The sequence below is a fragment of the Mustela nigripes genome, chromosome 5 (genome assembly GCF_022355385.1).
Source record: "Mustela nigripes isolate SB6536 chromosome 5, MUSNIG.SB6536, whole genome shotgun sequence".
Classification (NCBI taxonomy): domain Eukaryota; kingdom Metazoa; phylum Chordata; class Mammalia; order Carnivora; family Mustelidae; genus Mustela; species Mustela nigripes.
The window spans coordinates 104,781,716-104,806,142 of record NC_081561.1 but is presented as its reverse complement, the minus strand read 5'-3'; the positions used below and the strand labels follow the sequence as shown (position 1 = coordinate 104,806,142).

At 43.8% G+C, this 24,427-nt stretch overlaps 1 protein-coding gene across 4 annotated transcripts in view; it reads right to left on the bottom strand.

Moving 5' to 3' along the window:
- Window positions 1-24,427, bottom strand: part of MRAP2 (melanocortin 2 receptor accessory protein 2) — a 48,126-nt gene that overhangs the window by 15,404 nt on the left and 8,295 nt on the right. For 3 of the 4 annotated variants that reach the window (XM_059399228.1, XM_059399229.1, XM_059399230.1), the window contains exon 2: window positions 10,290-10,423. In XM_059399228.1, the coding sequence (XP_059255211.1) occupies window positions 10,290-10,423 (134 nt within the window). Of the gene's footprint in view, window positions 1-10,289; window positions 10,424-24,427 lie in introns of those variants that run through there. The other variant, XM_059399231.1, reaches the window with a different exon arrangement.

Below are 24,427 nucleotides of genomic sequence, written 5' to 3'. Positions count from 1 at the left end.
ATATAACACCGAGGGCTCATTTTATCGAGTGCTCTCCTTAATGCCATCCACCCATCCACCTCCCCTGCAACAACCCTGTTTGTTTCCTAAGGATAAGAGTCTCTTATGATTTTGTCTTACTTTATTTTTCCCTCCCTTCCCCTATGATCTTCTGTTTTGTTTTTTAAATTCCACATATGAGTGAAATCATATGATAACTGCCTTTCTCTGATTGATTTATTTCACTTAGCATAATACCCTCCAGTTCCCTCCATGTCATTGCAAATGGCAATATTTCATTTTTTGATGGCTGAGTAATATTCCATTGTATATAGACACCACATCTTCTTTATCCATTCATCTATCGATGAACATCTGGGCTCTTCCCCTGTCTTGGCTATTGTGGACATTGCTGCTATAAACATTGGGGTGCAGGTGTCCCTTCAGATCACTATATTTGTATCCTTCGGGTAAATACCTAGTAGTGTAATTGCTGGGTTGTAGGGTAGCTTGTTTTTATCTTCTTGAGGAACTGCCAAGCTGTTTTCCAGATTGCCCAAACAAGCTTGCATTGCCACTAGCAATTTTAAGGGAGTTCTGCTTTCCCCACATCCTCACCACCTCACACCAGTCAGAATGGTAAAAAATACTTCACATTTTCTTATCTGTTCTAAGAAGTTCCCCTACATGAGATTACAGTGAGAATGCTTAGAAATTTAAAAAAAAAAAACACATTAAATTAAAAAAAAAATTTAATGTGTTTCAGTGCAAAGCATCATTCTAATTAAATCATGTATTGCCCTTTTTCTAAAGTTAAGAAGTCAGATTGGCAATTTATTCTGAATAATTCATATTTCATTCTACATATAGGATTGCCCTGCAGTTCATTTTTATTCAACCATGTTCATTCAGTGCTTTGGACACAAAACTAATGTATCTTTCCCTGGACTAAGAGTGCCAAAGCAATAGAAATTGTAGACTTTGCCTTATAACATAGTGGAAATGAAGCCTAAAAAGGACAAAAGGATGAATACCAAAAAAACACGTGTACACAAGTGCAACCAACATTCAAGAATAACACCTCAGTCCTAGGGGCACAGCCTGGGAAGTCCCACCACACTGATAAAGATGGTTCAGCATGCTGTACTTCATCAACAGCCTGCAGAGCAAAAGCAAGTTCTAAAGTATATGCAAGAATTATACTGAAGTTCTCAGTTGAGAATTTAACCTTGTCACCTTGATTCACATTGGAAGGTGTTCGCATTAGGACAGTTTTTGCCCTGCAAACAATGGCAGAGACTTCTTCGCTTCTCTAGCTCAGGGTGGGCAGAGATGGAGGAGGGGTGCCTTTAATCCAGCCTAGTTCCTTCCCTCTGCCTTCCTAGCACCCCAGGAAGCTGATCAAAAGGCAACAATACTGTGGGGCATGAGACAGTCACAGCCCTTCCTTGATGTCATGGGGGAGCAAGTGAGGGAGGATCAGGGCGATAGTTAGAACTTGAGAATGCCAGTGGTCCAACGGCATTTCCAAATGCTTCCTTGATAATATGGCATCTACATATCCTATTACAATATGCCTCGAGTGGCTCTGTTTACTCACATTCCTCTTCAAACAGAATTTTGCTTCCTCTAGTTATTTCCATTAATTTTCCTCTCCCTCATCCTGTGTCACATGGCCTGACCCTAGGGCACTTTTTTACCCCGAACCCTTTTCAGGGAGTATCAGAGGTCCCCATCTTGGCCCAGGCAAATCTAAACTCTCCTGCACTTTTATTTATATACCATGTTTCCTAGACATGGGCATGGCAGTCAAAGAGGGAAAGCAGAGAACCTGGCCCTCTCCAAAGCACCCCTCCCTGAGAAGGATTCAAAATAAAGGTTTATAGAGAGTAAAGCTCCAGTGAGGCCAGCTGGTTAAGGAAACCAAGAGAAGTTTTCCTAAGGTGTTTCTAACAGAGCCCAGCGGCCACTTCTGTTCTGTCTAGAAACTGAACTATTTAGAGATCATTATAATAAAGGGGTAGGGTAAATTGTCAGGGGGAATTCTAGATGGTGAATGGAATGAAACAGAGAAGAAAGCTGACAACAGCGTGGCTTTCACTGGTGGGATGCTCTTTCACCATGATTATCTTTTCTACTCTAGGGTCAGACTAGGGCCAAATACCCAATCCCAGTTCCCTCCTTTCTATCTCCTAAGAATGAACTGTGACCCTTCCATCCCCTGGCTGTATGAAAAACAAGGATTAATACTAACTGAACGAGAGGATTCAGGATACGAGAGCCATAGCTGTCCTCATAGCATTTCTGCTTTCTAATGCATTAGGGTCAATTTTGTGGTCTGAATTCCTGGCAAGGAGCCAACAGTGCTGTTCCAGAACTTGCTTGCTTTGACTGCGCTTCCAATGACGTGTCTTACTCTAAGTCTTCGCACGCTCCTGCTCTACTTCTTGTCTTGATGACCTGGCTTCTTACTAATTCGTCCATGGGTGTGGCTGGCATTATCTGCAAGTTGGCACATGAAAAAAAGCATGGGATATGACCTCCACTGATGGCTCAGAATAAGAGGGTGCTCCTTCAGTCTTTCCTCAACACAGCAGCTAATGGTCCTGCTAAAATGTAAATGTGTCCACATATGGACTTACAGGCTTTGCTTCTGCTTCTCTAAGAACATCTTGTCTCACCTAGTCAAGGTCTTCCTAAATGTCCTATTTCTCTTTTTCTTCATAGCAAAATTCTCGAGAGATCTGTCTGTACCTATGGTTTTCAGTTCTTCTCCTCTCATTTATTTTTTCTTCAACCAATTCCATCAGCCTCTCACTCGCACACACTCTGCTAGGACTGCTTTCAAATCATTGCCAATTAACCTCTGTGTTGTAAATCTAACAGTCAAGTCACAGTCCTCAACTTACTTGACCTAATAGCAGCATTTAACACAGCCTCATCCCTGAACTCTTTCTTTATTTGACTTCCAGGAAACACAATTGCCCTGTTTTCTTCCTACCTTCCTGTACATTCCATTTAGGCTCCTATGCTATTTTCCTTCTAACACCTCCAACTTTAAAATGCTAGCATGTGCCAGGGCTCAGTTCTTCTACCTCTTCAGTTTTCTGTCTATACTCATTCATCCAGCCTCTTAACTTTCAATATGATTTATATGCCGTGACTCTCAAATTCACACCTTCACAGCTCATCTCTCCTGCCACGTCCTATTGGATGTCTGACAGGTCTCAATTTAACAAGTCCAAAGCTGAGCTCCTGATGTCCCTGCTTCTCCCATAGTTTCCCCCATCTCTGTTCATTGCAATTCGTGCCGCCAAGTAGATCACGTATCTTCAAATCCTCCTTGGCTCTTCAATTTCTATTATGCCCTATTACCAATCTACTGATGAAGACTATCAGATCTATCTTTTAGAACTATCCAGAATGTATGTACCTCGCCACTCCACTGTCCCCCACCATGGCCATGCCACTGCCATCAGCTGACTGAACTACTGCGATAGCCTCCTCTGACTGATCGTTTGCTTCCAATCTCCTCACTCCCTCCCCCACCCGCAGTGACGTCTTATTGAAGCCTAAACCAGATGCGATTCCTCTTCTCCAAATGACATCTCAGAGAAAAAGTGACCTCAAAGGCTCTATAACGTTCTTCCTCTTCTCTATTGCCTGACTTCTTCTCTTGCTATCCTGCCTCATAGTGACTCCCCCGGTACCATGCTGGTCTCCTCGTTGTTTCTTGGATGATCCATTTCATTCTTGCCATGGAGCATTTTCTGGAATGCTATTCTCCAGATACCTTCCAATTCAGCCTCTCACTTCCTTCAGGTCTTTTCTCAAATTCCTCCTTCTCGGTAAGTCCTTCCATGGCCACCCTGTGTATAATTTTACCACCGCACTCCGCATCTCCTTTTCCTATCTCTATTTCCTATGACCATATGGCATGGTTTGTTTATTTGACTTATTTATTGTCTATCTCTCCCACAAGGAAGCAAGATCTATAAGCTGAGGTATTTTTGCCTCTTTTGTTTGCTGCTGCATTTCCAGTTCTTAATTGAGTGCTGCACATAACGGGTACATGGTAAATACTTGCTGAAAGAAAGAGTGAATGAGTGGATGGTCATTCTGTTGATGCCAAATATATGCAGCTATACTTCCACTTCTGATGGATTATAAGGTTTAATACCAGATGCAAAACTGAGAGCAAAAGGAGAATTCACAATAACCACCAGAGCTTGCCTCTCAGATGAAAGACCCTTTGAAGGCAGGACTCTTCATTTCAGCAGGCAGAAGAACCTAACTAAAGATGGAGCTACTGTTGCCAAGTATGATCTGTTCAGGTAAAGCAATGAAGACAACTGTTATCCTGTCCTCAATAAATGCTTCCCCTTGAAATATCTGGCTTCTATTTTTCTAAATCTACACCTAACTGGCTTTGAATTCTGCTCTGTAATACAAGGAGACACACTTGAAGGTCAGAATCACAACTTAATTTAAAATTTTTTTTTCTTTTAAAGATTTTATTTATTTTACAGAAAGAGACATACAGCTAGAGAGGGAACATAAGCAGGGGGAGTGGCAGAGGGAGAAGCAGGCTCCTGGCCGAGCAGGGCTCAATCCCAGGACCCCGGGATCATGACCTGCGCCAAAGGCAGACCCTTAATGACTGAGCCACCCAGGCACCCCAGAATCAGAGCATTTTCAAGTGGAAGAGACTATACCAAAGTACACAGTATAATAGTTGACTTATTCTTTTTTTATTTTCCTGTATGTCTGTGTTGTTTTTCGTTTGTTTCTTATTCTCTTTTCTGTGCCTCGTATATCGTCAGGTTCTAGAAGCTAAGGACCTCTATTTTACATCCAAACAGTAAGGACTCAACCAGGCATTCCGTTTTTTTCCTGATGTGAATGCTAAAACTAACAAAGCATTCCTTATTAATGGTATAGTACGTAAAGAAAATATGTAATGTGTCATACTTCTGTCTACATTTTGCAGGAATTCTTACCAGTTATAATCATCTCTAGAATGTAATATGCTCAAAAAAAGATTTCCAATTATCTCTAGAGATATACCAACCAAAATAATAGCAGCAAGCCTGTCTTCTTTGTCTCTTAAACTAAGGGAAAGAGATAGGAGCACGCTGACAGAAAAAATTTGGTTTGCCAACCTGTAAACGTGCAAATTATAGGGAAATATTTGGCAATTTGCCCAGTACTAAAATTTGCTTTGTACTAAAATTCTTTGTACTAAAATTCTTAAAAAGCAAGTGTCTTTACCTAAAGATTGCTCCAGAAAAACAAGATTGAATAATTAAAGTAAATGAAAGAGCATGATTTCATGCCCTGACAGCAACGGCCTTCCAACAGATAATCAATGAAGCATATCCTCATGGATTTCATCCGCTTTTCAAAATTTCCACAGAGAAATACTGAGAAGACATCAATAAATGAAGGAGTGAAAGCATTTAATTATTACTGCTCTCTTCAGGGATTAAGGATATATGATTTCGTTAATGACTTTTTAAGGAATAAATATAGAAATCCCTTGATCTGGTAAGGGAGTAACTCTGAAGCCCTTTGCAGGTTCACTGGTGGAGACGAGGACTTGGGAACCAGCCAGAGTATTGTAGGATTTTCTCTGCCTTTAGCGCCGCCCCTCCTTCTTGGTCATGCCCCCACAAAGAATGAAGAGGTAGACCCGATGAAGAGTGGCCAGCAGTAAAGCAAAGTTTACTGAGCAATGTTATAAAGCTCCTGGGTTGGGGTAGAGGGGTGGCAAGAGTGCTGCCCTTGGAGTTTCTAAGTTTAGGGGGTTTTATGAGCTCTTTTCCGGAACTATTTAAAGCAATCAAGGTGTGCTGAGTGGTGCCAATCAGGGCTTGGGTCCTGTATCCATCCACGTGCTAAAGTCTATTAGGCTAAATTCTACGTGCTGATGGTCTTTTTTTTCTTTTTTTTTCCTCACATCTGGGGTCTTCTTTATTAACCGCCCCTTGCCAGTGATACTGACAAATGTTTTGTGGTTACCTGCCTTATTTGAGGACGTTTTGCAGAAGTCATTTCTGCAATGGCTGCAAAGCAGAATGCTAGTGGGGTCCTGCTTAAGCTGCAAAACAGGATGTCAGTGCTGTTCTATATTAGCTGCCCCACCTCCATATTTTCATTTCATTGTTGGGGACCCTGGCCCTGACTATCCAACTGTCCAACTAATTCCTAACAGTACCACTGCCCTCTAATTGGCCCACTAGAGACTCTGCCGCAGCCACTAGCCACCAGTGGCTTCCAGGCCCCGGGGACCCATAGGCAAAGCCTTCCTGCCGCAGGAGAATGGGGGACAAAGTCTCGATCACTTAATTGAGCTGGAATGGGACTTGACCAGGATGAAGACTTAGGAGGCTCCTGAGTTTGCCTCCTTTCACAAACACATTGAATATACAGCTGCATATGGAGGAATTCCCTCTGAAAGGTATCCAGAAACTACCTAAGTCCCCTCCGACACCTCTGGCAAAAGAGGAAAACACCCATGTGAAAATGGGTAGGAAGGTCTGAGACACACTCTTGCCATAACCCCTACCCCCAACATAGCAACATACAGTTGGAAGGAAACCCCCAACTTCCAGCTTCTCCCTAAGAAGGAAATGGTTTGGACAGCACCTCTGGAGCCCCAGTTTTAAGATCCTCACTGCAGAAGACAGAGCCCTTTTGACTTTCAGAGCTAGGCCTTTTACCCTGCTAAGAGGCCTAGCTCTGAAAGTCAAAAGGGCTGAGGTGCATGAGAACCTAAAGACTACACAGCAAGCAAAGCAGCAGTAATTCAAGGACAGGCAGGGGAGCCCCCACCACAGCTATCCCCCCAAGGCTCACTGCAGAGGTAGTAGACAAAACCACCCACTTCCCATTCTTTCCTGGACAGGAGTTTCTCTGCCTGCTTTAAAGGATGAGGCCTCAGGGCGGGGCCTCGGATTTAGCACCCAGCCAGCGGCTGCCAGCAGTCTCCCAGGAAGCTGCCCACCCACCCTGCCTTCTCCCTGCAGCCTATTCTAATCATAAAACCAAGTCACTGGCATCTCCCCGGAGAGAGCTTATACACATGTCTGACACTCTAGCTTCTGTGGCTACAGCCCAAGGGACAGGTCCCCAGTCTCCTGGCTCTGATACCAACGGTGCTTACATTCAGAAGTCCTACAGGACTGCAGAGAACAAAAAAGCCATTCTTAACAAGCTGGCGGACTTGCCCAGCTATCTACTTGGCTGAAAAGAGAGGAAACGGGCAAAAACTGGAAGAGGATTTCCACTACCTCCATTTTGACCTCAAACTTTCTAATTGATTAAGTTCTTCTTTCCAGCTTATTTATTTCTTTCATCAGGCAAAAGATCCCAGAGCAAAAGGTCCCCTGATGGGAATGGAAACTACACATAATGACTGCCCTGAGCGAGCAAGACCCTGCCCTTGACTGACTCCAAGACAATGACCAACCTGACCTTTCCTGCTCACCTTTGTCCAACATTTTCTTTATATAAACCTGGAAGTATCTTTGGCACTTTGAAGAGAGTCTGAGACACTAGTCTGCTGTCTTTCCAGTGTTGGCCTTACTGAAATAAATTCCTTTCTTGTTCCTCCAGGACTCGTCTCTCTGCCTACGGATTTTGTCAGCTGTAAGTGGCCAAACCTGGTCTGTTTAGGACCCCCAGAGCCAGGTGCTCTTGGACCCCTGTGCCCTTGCTTTAAAACTTCTATCTCCTAGTTTCTCCCGGGGAGGGATTTAATTACATACTTTTCCAGCTGCTGCCTATCCTATGGGCTTCTAATCAGCCTTCATCTGGGTAGGTGCTGACCACAATCTTTCCCTTGGGGACAAAGGCAGGTCTTGACACACCCTCAACTACTAGGAGCCACTAAAAACAAAGAAATTGGTTTTGGCAATCATAAAACTTCAAGAGGCAACTAGGAGCCCAGGGTAGGCTGATTGACAAGGTTGATCTCCTACACAAGACCACTCAAAACTCGGAGTGGTAGCTGTTTTCTTCAATGCACAGAAACTAGCACAGAGAGTCAAGAAAATTGAAGAAATAGAGAAATACATTTCAAGCTTAGGAAGAAGATAAATCTCCAAAAACAGATCTTAATGAAATAGAAATAAGCAATTTACCTGATAGAGAGCTCAAAATAATGGTCATAAACATACGGGGCAAGCTCCTTGACATCGGTCTTCACAATGATTTTTTTGTATTTGATACCAAAAGCAAAGGCAATGGAAAGAAAATAAATAAGTGGGACTACATCAGACCAAAAAGTTACTGCACAGCAAAGGAAAGCACCAACAAAAGGAAAATGGAACCTATAGAATGGTAATAAATATTTGCAAAGCACATATCTGATAAGGGGTTAATATCTAAAAATAGAAAGAACCCATACAATTCAATACCAAAAAGCAACCCAATTAAAAAGTGGCAAAGGACTAGAATAGATATTTTCCAAAGACATCCAAATGGCCACAGGCACATGAAGAGGTACTCAGCATCACTAATCAACAGGGAAATGCAAATCAAAACCTCAATGAGCTTCCACCTCATGCCTATTTGGATGTCTAATATCAAAAAAGACAAGAGATAAACAGTGTTGGTGAGGATGTGGAGAAAAGGAAACCATGGGACACTGTTGGTGGAAATGTAAACTGGTACAGCCACTATGATAAATAGTATGGAGTTTCCTCAAAAAAGTAGAAACAGAACTACCTATGATCTAGCATTCTCATTTATGGATCTATATTCAAAGGAAACAAAACCATTATCTTGAAGAGGTATCTATACTCCCACATTTACTGTACTATTATTCACAATAGCTGAGGTATGGAAACAACCTAAGTGTCCATCGCTTATATTGATGCACACACACACACGAATATTAGTCAGCCTTGAAGACGAAGGAAATCTTGTCATTTATGATAACATGGATGAACCTGGGGGGCATTATGCTATGTGAAATAAGCCAAATGGAGAAGACAAATACTGCATGGTATCACATATATGGGGATCCCCCCAAAAATTCAAACTCATAGAAACAAAGAGTAGAAAAGGGGTTCTCAGGGGGCTGAGGGTGGGGGAAACAGGGAGAGGTTGGTAAAAGGATACAAACTTTCAGTTATAAGAGGAATAAGGTCTGAGGATGTAACATATAACACGGTCAGTATCTTTGACAATGTGTAGGGTATAACTGAAATTTGCAACAGAGCAGAACTGAAATGTTCTCACCAAAAAATAAAGGGAAATATCTGAGGTGATGAGTGTTTCAATTAACTTGATGGAGGGAATCCATTCACAATGTATGTATTTATCAAATAATGACTTTGTACTCTTTAGATATATTACAATATTGTAAATTACACCTCAAAAAAGCTGGAAAAAAATTAGAAAGCCTTCCTCGCAAGGGAGCAGCAGATGAATGTAAAGGATCACGAACACCAAGACAGCTCAGACTGGCAGCACCCAGAAAATACTAAAAGAAGAAAGGCAATTCTGTTGCCATATTTGCGTCTCCATTTCCAATCTTCCTTAGAGTTCCTAATGTGTTCCATTAACTGAACCGGTTAAAAACCTAAATTTTTATCGTGCTATGGATTCATTCTGAAACAGCCAAACATCTCTGGAATATTTATGGGGTAACCATGACAGAACCTGCGAGTGGGCAGTAGTTCCTGGAAAACAGACGCTTTGTGCTGACCAGCAGCGTGCAGGTATGACTGGAGCTGGACAGTAACCTTCCACAGAATTGTATTTCCTTGCTTTGTGCTGGATTATTAGTCACTCCAATAACACAATGCACAATTTATGCCTATCACGCCAAATTAGGAATGGCCACAGGCTATTTCAGTCCATCATTATGAATGCACACGCACTGCTTTCTACAGCCCCAAGAAACCCAGCAGGGCTGAAAGAATGCTGTTGACCATGTTTTACAAAAGAAGGTTCTTTAAATAATAGTTTCAGACTTTACTTTTGTACATATTTTTGATGGTCCAAATGTTCACACAGTTTGGGAGAGCTGGAATCATTACTACCTTAAAAAGAATCTCAATTTGAAAATGACATTGATTCAGGGTTCCCCACTAAGGGAATCTTTCAAGTTCTTTGTCACTCATGCAATGCTATCGCTGAGCAATCAGCCTATGTGAAGAAGGGGGTGTTTTCTGGGACTTGTGGGATACAGAATAGAGTTGTGTAAAAAGATAGAATCTTCAGGAAAATTAATCATGAGGGGATTTCACAGGTTAAGACAAATACATTACGTTTACAATGGGGAATTGTATAAGACTTACATTTATGAGCCTTCAGTCCTTCAAAAGAAACTGGTCCAATCTCATAATATTCATATTCCCAGGTGTAATCAGAATTAGGTGCAGATTGCTGGGATGTTCTGTTAGAAATTAATCTCTGGCCAGACATCTCTTCCCTGCACAAATGGAGAAAAGGAAGTGTAGAACCTGTTAATTCATCCTCAACCCCCCAGATCCGCTACCTGCTTTTGACCACATTCAGAAGTTCAGAAGGCAAATGCACCAGGGAGGTCCCATCCACTAGGGTGGAGAGAGGTCCACAATGGCTGCCTCTACTTCACACCAAGTGGCCATTGTTTCCTTTTACCTCTCCGCTAGACTGAAATGTTTTTGAAGTCATACACCATGTCTTTTTTGTTGCCATCCCCCAGCACTTAACCCAATGCCTGGCACAGAACCAACTTTCAATAACTGATAAATGAAGGAAGGGGAGAAGGGAGAGAATGTATCAAAGTCTCTGAGCTTGCAACTTCAGCCCCACCACTTATACCTGCATGAATATGCAGAGGCTACAGAGAATAAATAAAATCAGTACCAGAGATGAATTTTCTCTGCATACATGTATGGAGCATCTGCTGTGCAAAAACAAAGACAAGCATCCAAAGGCTAATGAAATGGGGTGGCCAAAAGAGAAGTGGTCAACAGAAGTCCCATAATGGGAGAACATCCTCCGTGGAAGCCCAAATCTTGGCTACTGCTTATCCCTAAAATTGGACCTATTCTGAGGATGACCCAAGAGTCTCCGTGGTGATGATTTTAGATTTTAAAATTCTGACTTCTTTGAGACAAGTGGTTTCACTGTGTAGCACGTAGACCAAAGGTGACAAAGTAACAGATCCAATATTCAATATTGGGCATCAACTGTGTGCAAGACACTTCACATTATGGGATGGAAGACGACACTTGATATACAAACACAGACCCTACAGATCTTGCTTTATATTTGAGAAAGAATACAAAGTAACAAATAGCAGTACTATAGGGAAAATTTTGAATGGCAGATCAGCTAACACCAAAATTCACTGAGAAGTCATAACCACTGTGTCTCACCCCTAAGAGTTTTCTGAAGTTCCCCTTCTTCCACCCACCTTGGGTCAGTATCACCCACTGCTGCCTCTAGGGCACAACCCCTAGAGAAGTTGAGGCAAAATCACCATCACCCCTCTGTGAGTCTCATCTTTCCCTTTCTTTCCTTTCTTCCGTAATCCCCAATCCTGGACCCCACAGAAACAGACTCTAGCCCTTCAGTGTCATATTGTTCAAAGGATAGTGTGCTCTGATCCAGAGATATAGGCTAATATCAGAACTGGAGTGTTGGGGTGCCTGAGTGGCTCAGTTGGTAAGCATCTGCCTTTGGCTCAGGTCATGATCCCAGAGTCCTGGGATTGAGCCCCACATCAGGCTCCCTGCTCAGTGGGAAGCCTGCTTCTCCCTCTCCCACTTCCCCTGCTTGTGTTCCCTCTCTCAATGTTGTCTCTCTCTCTGTCAAATAAATAAATAAAATCCTAAAAAAGAAAAGAAAAGAAAAGAAAAAAAACTGGAGTGTTACTGTGAGTGCCCAGGCAGACAAATCATTCCTTCAAAGGTAGAGAAGAATGTATCATTTCTCATTTGGAAAAGAAAGCTACACAAATTTTAAGAAAAGCTGACCTTCAAGGAAGTATTCAGTGACCTTTCTAACACCAACACAAAAGTAACATAAAACCAGGACCACAGTATTATCTTTGGTCTTTTTATTATTTGAACAAGAGATTATTTCCCTCGATGAAATAAATTTCCTCAGGAAATGAAAATTAATAACTCAAACCTAAGAAACACGATCCTCATTTATGAGCACTTCCTCCAGAAGGAAAGAATTGTGTGTGAGCAAAGAGTAGCTCTTCAGCTATAGGGTTCAGAGATAAATGGTAGATTCAGATAAACACAATGTCCATTTGAAAAGGCTAAGAATTTCACACCATGCAAGCAACGCACTAGATCTGAAACTGGAAGACCAGGGTCTTCATATTGCTCTACCTCCATTCAATATGGTGCCAGGAAATGGTTCTGGCTACAGTCCTTAGTAGACACCATCACTGCCCACCTGGCCCCCTTCTTGAGCTGCTTAACTGGTTTTTCTGCTTCTACTCTCACTGACCAATTGTAATCCACTCTTCACCTATCAGCCAATGTTTTTGTTTGTTTGTTTGTTTTGTTTTGTCTTAATTTCCCCTGTCATTCCTTTGCTTAATATTTTTAATGTCTTCCCACTGCTCTAGAGATAAAGCCCAAAATCTTTGAAATGTCCCACAAGGTCACGACTTGGGTCTTGCTGTCTCCTTTTATCCCACCTTGTATCCTACCAAACTGTGCTTGCATTTCCAGCAGTTCCTCAGAGACTTCATGCTCTGTGTTCCCTGCACACATGCTCTTCCCTTTGGCAAGAGTGTGCCTCCTACCAGCCCATCCTAACCCGTTCTTCTTTTCGACTTACTCTTATCTATACCAGAGCTGGCAAATCTGGCCCACCACCTGTTTTTATACAGCCTCCAAGTGAAGAATGTTTCTATATTTTTTCATGGTTGGAAAACAATTTCTTTTTGAGAGAGAGAGAGTGTGGAGAGGAGTGGATGGGAGGTACAGAGAGAGAGAGGGAGAACCCTAAGCAGGCACCACAAACAGCACAGAGTCTGACGTGGGACTCAATCTCCCAACCCTGAGATCATGACCTGAGCTGAAATCAAGAGTTGGTTGCTTAACTGTCAGAGCCATCCAGGCATTCCTGGAAAATAATTTTTAAATATTTTGTGACATAAGAAAATTATATGAAATTCAAATATTGGAGTCCATAAATAAAGGTTTTATTTTATTTTTTCTAATTTGTTTGAAAGAAAGGTAGAAATAGCGACAGAGATAGCAAGAGAGAGCATGAGCAGGGAAAGGAAGGAGAAGCAGGCTCCCCACCGAGCAGTTCTGGGCTCGATTCCAGGACCCGGGGAAGGCAGACATTCAACCAGCTGAGACACCCAGGCGCCCCCATAAGTAAAGTTTTATTGGAACACAGCCACCTTTGCTTTTGTATTTTTTTATGGCTTCTCTAGCATTACAAGTGCAGAGTTGAATAGTAGCAAAAGAGGTATTATGGCCCAAAAGCCTAAAATATTTACTTTCTGGTATTTTATAGAAAAAGTTTGCCAACCCTCCTTTAGGGCAATGGCGGGGGGGAAAAAAGATCTAAGCTTCAATTTTCCTATCAGGAAAATGAAGAGGATAACAGTACCTATTTCATGAGTTGCCGTAAAGATTAAATGTGCTGTTACATGAAGTATGGGTAGCCAGGACCCAGTTAAGACCAACACATAGCAACCAGCACTATTACTCTAAGGTAAGACATGCTAGTCTGGGATAGAAAAGCCAAGGCCTCTTCTTCAAGCATCACCAACTCCCCTGTCAGCCGGTTCCTATCAAATTCACCATGTGGGGTCATTGAGATCTATGTGACAATGAATATACCTGTGGGGGGGGGGGGGAACTCCTGGGGCATTTATTTAGATGCTTTAAAAGTTTTAGTGAGAAATATGTACATCACAAAACTCGCGCTGTTCCATCAAGTCAAAAATATGGTAATAATCTCTCCTGTTTTTAAAGAAAATAGTAAGTCTGGTTTGATCATCTCATTTTTATTGGAAATCAGGTATTACAGCCAATGCAATAAACAGAGCAGAGGGAGGCACTAGACTTCCTCTGGTATTGAAAGAGGTAACAGAAAAATGGCAAAAGGGACATAAAACACTGAAGGAAATAAAGATGGGAGTCTTGTCCGATCTCTGTGTCAGTTGTTCACATCTGTACCTAACGGTCATCGCCACCTGTGGCTGCCCAGGCCCATCTGCCCAGCCCAGCACGTCTCCCTGCAACTCTCTTAGGTCAAAAGAAGCATCACGGCCACCCTCATAAGGCTGGCCAGGAACTAGTAGACAGATGATGTCTATACAAAACATCAGAGAAAGAAATCTCAACCCCTGGGGAGCCTGGGGGACTCCGTTGTTAAGTGTCTGCCTTTGGCTCAGGTCATTATTCCAGGGTCTTGGGAACGAGCCCCACATCGGGTTCCCTGCTCAGCAAGGAGACTGTTTCTCCCTCTGCCTGCTGCTCCCCTGCTTGTGTGCTCTCTCTGACAAATAAGTAAATAAAATCTTAAAAGAAAAAAAAGAAAGAAAGAAAGAAAAGGAAGGAAGGAGGAAGGAAGGAAGGAAAGAAGCCTCGGCCCCTCACCCATTATTTCTTTTATTCTCCCTTACACCATTCCTATTCATCTACATGTACTATCTAGCAACAGCTAGAGAGCAAAGGGTCATGCAAGTCACATGTGCAGAGATCTTAAAAGTGGAAAGTCGGTCCTTTAATAAGAGAGGAGTAAAGTGCTGGCAGATGCCTGGACACGAGAGGGAGTGAAGAACAGAGCCAGACTAGCAGAGGTTCTCCAGGGAAGCTGAATGAAATGTTAGACAACCTCTGCCTGAGCGGCCATCATTTTGGCTGCCTTTAGAAAACAGGGGGTAAGCTCGGGGGGGTTATTTTCTCTATTTCATCTAGGTTCACGAATCCCAAAGATAGATTGGGGGAACCGGCATCTCTGGCCTCCCCTCTCGCTCCCGTCTCTCCTCTAGCTTGAAAAAGCCCATGAGGCAATGTTTCTCATCCAAGTCTCAAACAGATTAGCTTGGGCCACCGCATACACCAGGACAGGAAATAAACAGAAGGCTGTTGTCTGGCCGGATTTTGTATTATGCCTCCTGTATGAAGGCTCAAGTTGCTTGTCTTAGCTTTGCAGACAGAAGCTGGCACTGTTTCACTGTGGTGGGAAATGCCAGCACATCTGGGCAACAGCCCCCAGAGTCTGGTATTTGCACGACAGTGAGGGACCCATGTCGGGGTATAACGCCCTGTTGTGGAGGAGGCAGTCTGGCACCACAGGGCTTACTCACTGGGGGGCTGAGAGCAGACAGCTGCTCTCTCCTGAACACAGCAAACAGGAAATGCAACGCTCAGCCAAGCGGCTGCCTTCTGTGCTTCTGCCACTCCTCAGCATCCCTCCCCAAATCTCCTCAATGTCAGATTTCATCGTAATATCAGCATCATGAAAAACTACCTCTTCCAGGGGAAATGCATCATAAGCAAGCTTCCCGGAGCTAACTGCTCTTTGGAACCGCTGAGAGCACTCTTCCCAACAGCCACAATAATGAAAAAGCACAACTGAACCTCAAAAACCACACGAGGAAAGGAAGTGTACCTTCTTCAGGTACGCATGTGGCAGTTGAGGCCAATCTCTAGGATTGGAGAAGGGAAGAAGACCTCAAACCCACAGTGAGAACGCAGGGTTAGCAGCCCCAGACATGTCTTAAGGCTGTGTAAATGTCCCGCTTCTCCCGGATACATTCCCAACACTCATTCCTTCCAATCACCCGATCTTTCTTCCTCCTACCCAGCTTCCCACACCACTCCTGGGCACACTCTGTTCTTCCTACAGACGCGTCAAGCCATTCTCTCTACCTCCTTCAAACTGGGAAGACGCATGTGGTCACGGACCCTTCTCTGGAGTGAATAAAGGCTCTTCGTGGCCATTTTTTGAGGGCCATGATGCGTACACGTGCCCAGGGTGTTATTTCCTTGAAGTTGGACCTCGATTTCCATACTAAGGTGTAAACATCAGCAAATATGCTTTCCCAGTGACCACCAATTCGGTCAATGTTCAGACTAGAACATTAAGGAGAGAGCCTTAAAGATACCTATAAACCCTAAAAAATGCATACACATGCATACACACAGCTGACAACCCAGCCAGAAAAGCATTCCGAGAAGCTGGGGGCCAAGGCCACTGATCCAAAGCCCCATAGTAACCTGTAGGTACAGAGGAAGACTGAATGACCCATTCAGTTTTGAGATCAAAATTCCGCATCACACACTATCTTCATACCCCTTAGTCCCCAAATTCCAGTTGTGGGCATACTAGCCAGCACACCAATCTCTGTTCTGGACTGGGCCATAAGGTTCTCATCAGTTACATGTACTTATCTCTTTCTTTCTCCTATTCCTAAGAACAACTGTCCCCAGAAAAACCCAGAGAAATCACTCTTTTTCTTTTTTTAAAAGATTTTATTTATTTATTTGACAGACAGAGATCACAAGTAGGCAGAGAGGCAGGCAGAGAGAGAGGAAGGGAAGCAGGCTCCCCGCTGAGCAGAGAGCCTGAAGCTCAATCCCAGGACCCTGAGATCAGGACCCCAGCCGAAGGCAGAGGCTTTAACCCTCTGAGCCACCCAGGCGCCCCCAAGAGAAATCACTCTTGTAACCCATCACCCTTTCTCTCTCCAAGCAAAGGCATTTGAGAAACCAAACGTAAAGCCTGGCTAGGCGACATTCTAGCGGCCAAGGAGCCCAAGATGAGAAGTTCTGAATTGCAGCTTTAGAAGCTTAGTTCCCTCATTGCACAGAGTTGTGACCAGGCCCCCCAGGTGAAGAATAATGACGCACTCAGCCTACCCACATCTCAGTGGGGTAGGGCCACCCAGAGATCAGAGGAAAGTCTGCAAGCTATCAGTCAGGTCATGACAGACCAGAGCCCCTGGGTATTCCTGAAGCATTTCCATAAGGCAACATCCCAGCAAGGAATTACACTCTATCTTCTAAAATCAGAGCCCCTGCGGTCTCCTCCCAGGGCAGTGCTTAAAAAAATGCAGACATTTCCCCTCCAGTGTACTTTTCCTTTTTATATATTCTGTGTGAATCACTGTCTTCTTGTACTTGTTATATTAAGTCTCATGTTTGCAGATTCCTTTTCTGTGAACCCATTTGAAGTCAGCAATTTCTTTCACGGAGTGTGGATTTTTATCTCTTCCAATTGAAGAGGTCTTGCTTCTGGGACTTGGAAGTCTTTTCCTCCTAACTACTATCTTGTGACTTAAGCATGAATCTTACTTTTGAAGTCTGCATCTCTGGCCTCTCAGTTCAGCCTAGAGATATCACTCACACACACACACACACACACACACACACACACACGCCTCTTCCCCTCTCAAACGGACAGACTCCCCCATTTCTCTACGCTATCAAGTTTTACGCTGTTCCTGGGTACTTCCTAGAAAGTATGCAGTTACCCAGCAGATCTCAAAAATGTGGCAAGTGACAGCTGGCAGAGAAATTTCAGATGCATCTTCTTCCTCTCTATCCCCACATCCCTGCCGCACAGCAGCAACTTGTTTCCAGAAGCAAAACAGAACCACAAGTGTTGCCAAGCCTGAAGACTACACTGGTCTTAAAATCAGAATCAATGCCAATAAAAGAACAACTTCCGAAGCCAGAAACGGGACTTAATAGTCTGTACAGATAAATATTCAGTTAACATCTGAAATGGAGAGATGCTTAATTGGCAAGTGGGTATCCTTCTCCCAGCAGCTGGTGCTTCAAAGAGGACAGTTGTCTGGACTCCCAAATCTACGTCCTCCACTTATGCCCTGGGCAGCCACAGAGTAGTCAAAAGACTAGAAAGTAATTCTTAAAGTTAGCATTTCCTGACTCTGTTCAGTCCAGCAAATGCTTACTGCATGAACTACTCGATGCTGGGACATAATGACTATCCCGGAGCCCTTCGGAGATGTCTTTGGAGATGGTAACAGATCCTTGCATCACATCATAGTACAGGCAATGCTAGGACTGCACAGACCCATCCTTTGGGGCTGTCTCTTCCTTCTGAGTCCTTCTCTGGTCCTTTCCGTAAGCACCAACACAGCATGGCCTCCTTCTGCTTTGCTCACCGCTATATTTCCAGCAACCCACATGAGGCTTGGCTCATAGCAGAAATGCAATAAATACTTGCTGATTTAGTTTCTTATTCTGTGGAGAAGCCACAGAATTCTCTTCTTTCCTTCTGTTACCCCACCCTGATCTTGAGAACAGAGTTCTCCCATTCTGATAGAAACCTCAGTCGGGCAGGGAGAAGAACATCACACCCACACAGAGGGGAAAAAACACCCCAGGAAGAAGCTGGGAAGCCTCCATCTGAAAAAGATTTTCCAAAAAGAGAGCTGAGACATGGCTAAGAGGCAGGCATAGGGAAGGCAGGCACGCTGCCCCGGGCAACCACACCTCAGTCCCAGCTCTGAAGATTTAGGAAGTTGGGTTTTCACGGTACTCCAAGGGCAAGAAAGGCAATGAACTGGGTCACCCTGACCAAGTGTAGGAGAATGATTTTCAACCACAGCATCAATTTGGTGAATTACAATAAGAGATAAATGGCCAAGGAGACCAGAGCAGAGCACATGCGTCCCGTGATCTGGGAAGCAAACCTTAAGATCCAAAGATTAATTGATGACTGTGGAATTAGGGCAAAGGAGTTATGTCATGTAATAAAACAGGGCTCTACTCCTCTACCCCACTACAGGATGCCATGATGTTTGTCCTATATCCCAACACAGATGCCCTATGGCAGCCGCAAAGTGAGGCCACTCCCGTGGCAGGTTGGGGTCTCCACCCCAGAAAGGCATTAACTCCCACCTCTTTCTACACCTTGCTTTCCTGGGTCTGGACATCAAGAAATTCTAGGCCTATTGAGCATAGCTGTGGAATCCCAGGTTGACCACTCTATCACCGTAAGGTTTGCTGGGTCCCCGATACTGTCTATTTATCTTTGCTCTATTCCAGAGCCTTCAGAAGAAGTATGTTTAAAAGTACTGGATTCGAGTCAAAAAACCAACTATCCAAATGCAGGGCTTCACCATGGGATATCGCTTCACACCTAGGATGGCTGTTATGTAAAAAAAAAAAAAAAAAAAGCAAAAACAAAAACAAAACCCGAAAATAAGTGTTAGCAAGGATGTAGAGAAACTGGCACCCTCGTGTGTCGCTGGTGGGTATGTAAAGTGGTGCAGCAGCTACCAACGGCCGTAGAGCAGCTTCCCCCCCACCCCCGCCCGCCACAAGTTTCAACATGGAAAACCTCACAATCCAGCAATTCCACCTCTGGGAATATTCCCCCAAAGAATCGAAAGCCAAGACTCCAGCAGGTATCGGTACACCGAGGTCCATGGCAATGTTACTCCCGCCAGCTGGAAGCTGGAAGCCATCCAAATACAGAGTGGCAGGTGAATGGATAAACAAAATACAGTATGTACACAGAGTTGAATAGTATTCAGCCTGAAAAAGAAATTCCAACACGGGCTATGACATGGATGAACTACAAACCACGGCACTGCGGGAAATAAGCAAGACGCACAAGAACGGATACTGCACGACTGCCCTGTTGTGAGGCGCCTTGAGTCTTCGCATCCACAGAGACAAAAGGTAGAATGGTGGCTGCCAAGGGCTGGGAGAAGCAGGGAATGGCAAGTTCTCGGTTGAGGGGACAAAGACTTTCAGCTTGGGACGATGAAAATGTTCTGGGGACAGATTATGGTGATGGTTGCACAACAACGTGAGTGTTACGTCATATACATTTTACCAAAATTTTTAAAAGTTCTAAAACCTTTCTTAATAAGAAAATAATAAGAAATCAGCACTTCCCACCCAAGGTACTTGAGGGAAGTGTAAGTGAGAGCTCCCCAGAAAGAACTAAAGACCCTCCCTTGGGGACATGGGGGCACTGGCTGACCTTCAAGTTGTATTCAGCTCTGCTCTTCTCAAGAGACCCTGCAGTGAGACTCCTTTCCATGTAAAAGGAACATTCTGTCTGGGCTGTGGGGATTCCTCCTTCTCCCTGCCTGAGACAGCCCTGGGCAGCTGCAAGAAAACCGGTGCTTCCCTCCACCAGTCCCGGAAAAGCACTGACTACTTCCCCCCCCCCCCCCCTTCACCTCCTGCTGTTCTGTCATTAGCCAACCTCATTTCAGCAGAAGGCCAATAGAAGTTACCACTCCAGAGCTTCCAGAGCATTTCTCGCATTTAAAGTCACAAAGAGAGGGTGCCTGGGTGGCTCCCTCGGTTAAGCAGCTGGCTCTTGATTTTGGCTCAGGTCCTAATCTCAGGAATGTGAGTTCAAGCCCCCTCATGGGCTCCACACTCAGTGAGGCCTCTGTTCTGATTCTCTCCCTCTGCCTCTGCCTTTCCCCCCAGCTCACACCCAGGCTCTCTCTCCCTCTCTCAAATGAATAAATAATTTTTTTTTTTTTTTTAAATAAAGCCACGAACAGAACCACAAAGAAGTACTCTCCTAACACTAGCTCTAGTCTCTGAAAAATATTAACTGGAGACCAGCCAGAATTCATGGACCTGGGAAACAGGACTGCAGACATTTTTATTTTACCAAATAAGGAAATTTTTTGAAAATAGCTATTACTAACAATTAGCATCCTAGAAACAAAAGGTCATTTGAGGCACCTTCCAAGGGAAGAAAGAATCTCACAGGAAAAATGGCCCTCTGTGAGAAAGGAAGGCTGGCAGTCTGACCAACACTGTCACAGCAAGCAGGTATGTTTTCATGGGTGGGCGTTACACCAGCTCTGTCCAGTGTGTTCATGCAATACTTGTCTGAAACGGCTTACATAGTCATTCGTTCTGAAAGCAAAGGAAAGGACTGAAAGAGACATGGTGAGACTTTTTTCTACAGAAGCTATGATTCTGTAACTTAACATCAAGTTGCTTTCCATTTGCAACACAAAGTCAATGATGTGTGTCTATTTGTAAAAATCATGTGTGTGTGTGTGTGTGTACATGAGTGTGTGTATAAACAGTGCAACATGGATATGTGCTGTCACAGGCTGAACTGTGTCCCCCTAAAATTTGTATGTTGTAGCCCTACTCCTCCATACCTCAGAATGTGGCCCTAGTTGAAAACAGGGTCTTTAAAAAAGTAGGTTCAAATGAAGCCATTAGGGTGGGTCCTAATCCAGTCTGACTGGGGTTCTTAGAGGAAGTGATAACGACACACAGAGAGACACCAAGACCACCTGGGCACAGAGGGACAACCATGTGAAGGAAGCAGCAAGAGGATGGCCACCTCCAAGGGAAAAGGTCTAAAACATATCCTTCTCCTAATTCACCGAGAAAACCACCCCTGACACCTTGATCTTGGACTTTGAGTCTCCAGAACTGTAAGCAAATAAATTTCTGTCATTTCAGCCACTCAGTCTTTGGTATTTTGTTATAACAGCCCTAGTGAACTAATATAGCTTTCATTAATTAGATACACTGTCCTAGAAAGTCCATTGAAAATGACTTACATAATACCAACCGCTTCTACTACAACTAAACAACAAATATAATTCTAGAAAGAAAACCATTGTCAAAATGTCATAACTCTATCCCACTACACGCCATCTTCACCAAATACATATATGACATTCCCATCAGCATGTCCTTCAAGGAGAAAGAGCACGAGTCTTGTACATGGTAAAATTAGTATGGGTCAGTTCAGACCAATGAGGGTATTTTTTTTTTAAAGATTTTATTTATGTATTTGACAGACAGAGATCAAAAGTAGGCAGAAAGGCAGGCAGAGAGAGAGAGAAGGAAGCAGGTTCCCTACTGAGCAGAGAGCCCGATGCGGGACTCGATCCCAGGACCCTGAGATCATGACCTGAGCCGAAGGCAGCTGCTTAACCCACTGAGCCACCCAGGCGCCCCCAATGAGGGTATTTTAAACACAATGAGCTCAACAATGAAAGTTGTAGGCAACTTTGAAAAGTCAAAGCCTGTGCCCTCAAAGAATCTGGGCTGGTCTTCAAAACTAAACTCTCCTCTGTTGAATGTCACCCCTTCAAATCCACGCATGCAGACGTTAAGATGCAACACAGAAACCTGATGACACAGGTAGGCAACAGGTGAACAGCTCAGCATGACAGGGAGGCCCCTGATAGCACAGAAGCCAGGTGGAGGAGGGCTCAAAGACAGTCAGTCCTCTGAGCCTTTGCCCACTCTATTCCACCTGAAAGCCTGGACTGCCATCTACCCCTACCTGGGATTCCCACCAGCCTCTGAGAACAGAGCTCAGTCACCACTTCCCCCCGTCCCCAGTCCTGCCCAAGCCCAAGAGGTATGTGCCCCTTCCTTCAAATCCCATCACATGGATTACCCGCATCTCTCACTTTAATAAGGACAGTATAAATCAGTCTCCCTCAGGATCGGACTCTGCCTCTTGCTGAACTCTCATGCTGATTTATAGAGCTGCTATTATAAAACATCACAGCCAGGTGAATCAGCATCTTAACCATGGTAGGGAAACAACCCCCTTCTCCATTTTAATTAGTGGAGTTTTGGGAACACTTGGCATCATAGGGCTAAGCAGAATGAGACTGGCCATATCGTAAATCACTTTGAGGATCATCTGGCACACAAGCCGACTTTGTATTTATTGCTCATGCTCTCTGTCTCCAAACAGCACACACTGTTCTTTATAGCCCTGAGCTGAATCATTCTTCTGACAACACAAGCCGAAAGAGAAGGACCAGGTATTTCAATCTCTGTTTCACAGAAAAGGAAATGTAGACTAAAGCCGTGTTTATTTAAGGCCCCCAGACAGGGCCACAGGAAAGCTATATTTTCTAATGACTGTCTTCTCCTCAGTCTGGGATTCTGACACTCAGCGGTGCGTCTTTTCTACTTTCTCCATCTCCCCCACCCACTGCCAACCTAGTGCCATCCCTGATGATAAACAAATCACAGTCTGGTAGAGCAAGGCCAGCCAGGCTCCAGGCTCCCCAGGCCTCCTCATCTGCAGGGAGAGGCCAGTCAGGAGAGAGCCAGAGGGAGCCTAGCACAGGGAGGGAGGGTCAGAAAGCAGGTTCCCCACTCTGGATGCCTAGAGATGCTGGGGATGTCAGCCCCCCAAGTCCTGGGACATACCTGGCTCATCCTCCTGGAGCATCAGTTTGGAAGAGAACTTGAAAGATGATTTTTTTTTTATATTAAGTTCAGAGATATTATAGAGTAAACTGCAAATATCAAATGAATGTGCAAGATAAACACAGACTTGCTTCTGGCAGCCTTGGCCTCTGATTCTCCCAGAAATATGGGTTAACCATACTCTCCAGCTGAGGTAATTTTTTTTTTTAAAGATTTTATTTATTTATTTGACAGAGAGAGAGATAGCAAGAGAGGGAACAGAAGCAGGGGGAGTAGGAGAAGCAGGCTTCCTGCTGAGCAGAGAGCTGGACCCCAGGACCCTGGGATCATGACCTGAGCTGAAAACAGATGCTTAATGACTGAGTCACCCAGGCACCCCTCCTGTTGAGGTAATTTAATGGAGATTTTAGGGGAGCACTGGTAGGAATATGTATCGATTTATGTGATAAAATTTCCAAATCTTCAGATCCTCATCTGTTGTTTCTTCTTCTTGATCCACACAAGAGAATTATATTTGGGGGAAAATCTGCACAAAGGTTTACAGAACAATGGGTGCTGTATACACCCACATACCCTCACTTTTCTCCAAGTTTTCTTTCTTGACCAACTAGGCAACTGTAGAGCTGATCCAAAGGAAGCAACTCCCTCAGCCCTGCCCCATCCTTTGCCTTTAATTGTTGTTTTTGCTGTTACTGAGGACGTGAGGAACACAAAGACATCTTCGAGGAGAATAATTATTTGAAGCTTATAAATTATTTTCAGTTGAAGGGTTATAAATTTGGCTAATGTTCTCTAGTCAGGTGAACATCCCATAGATCTTGATAACAGAGACTCAAGCAACAATTCAACCCAGACTTTAACATCCATAATTTCAGCATTTCATAAAAAGATGCTCAACTTCTGCTTTTTTATTTCACCTCTCGGCAACATCTTAACAGATAGAAGAATCACATTCGCAAGGAAGGAGAAGCCAAAATGCATACTTTCCTCTCTTTCTAATGGGACTAAGCATCTCTTATTCTCCAGTCAAGAAGAAAAATCACTTTGTACCCTGATATAAGCTAAAAATAACACGAACATCCTGTCTGAAAGTTGGTCCCCCAAAGTAATAAAACCTTGAACATGTCCCATAAGCCTGGACTCCCCAAGAAAAAAACTATTTTTTTCCTGATTGTTTGCTATGAAATGTCTGAAGATAAGTCATGACTTCAGAGAATAAAAAGACCATGTGTGAAAGTTGCCTTCAACCATGAAAAATAGAATAATGGACACTTGAGAACTCTGATAATCTTATGAGGTATTTTCTT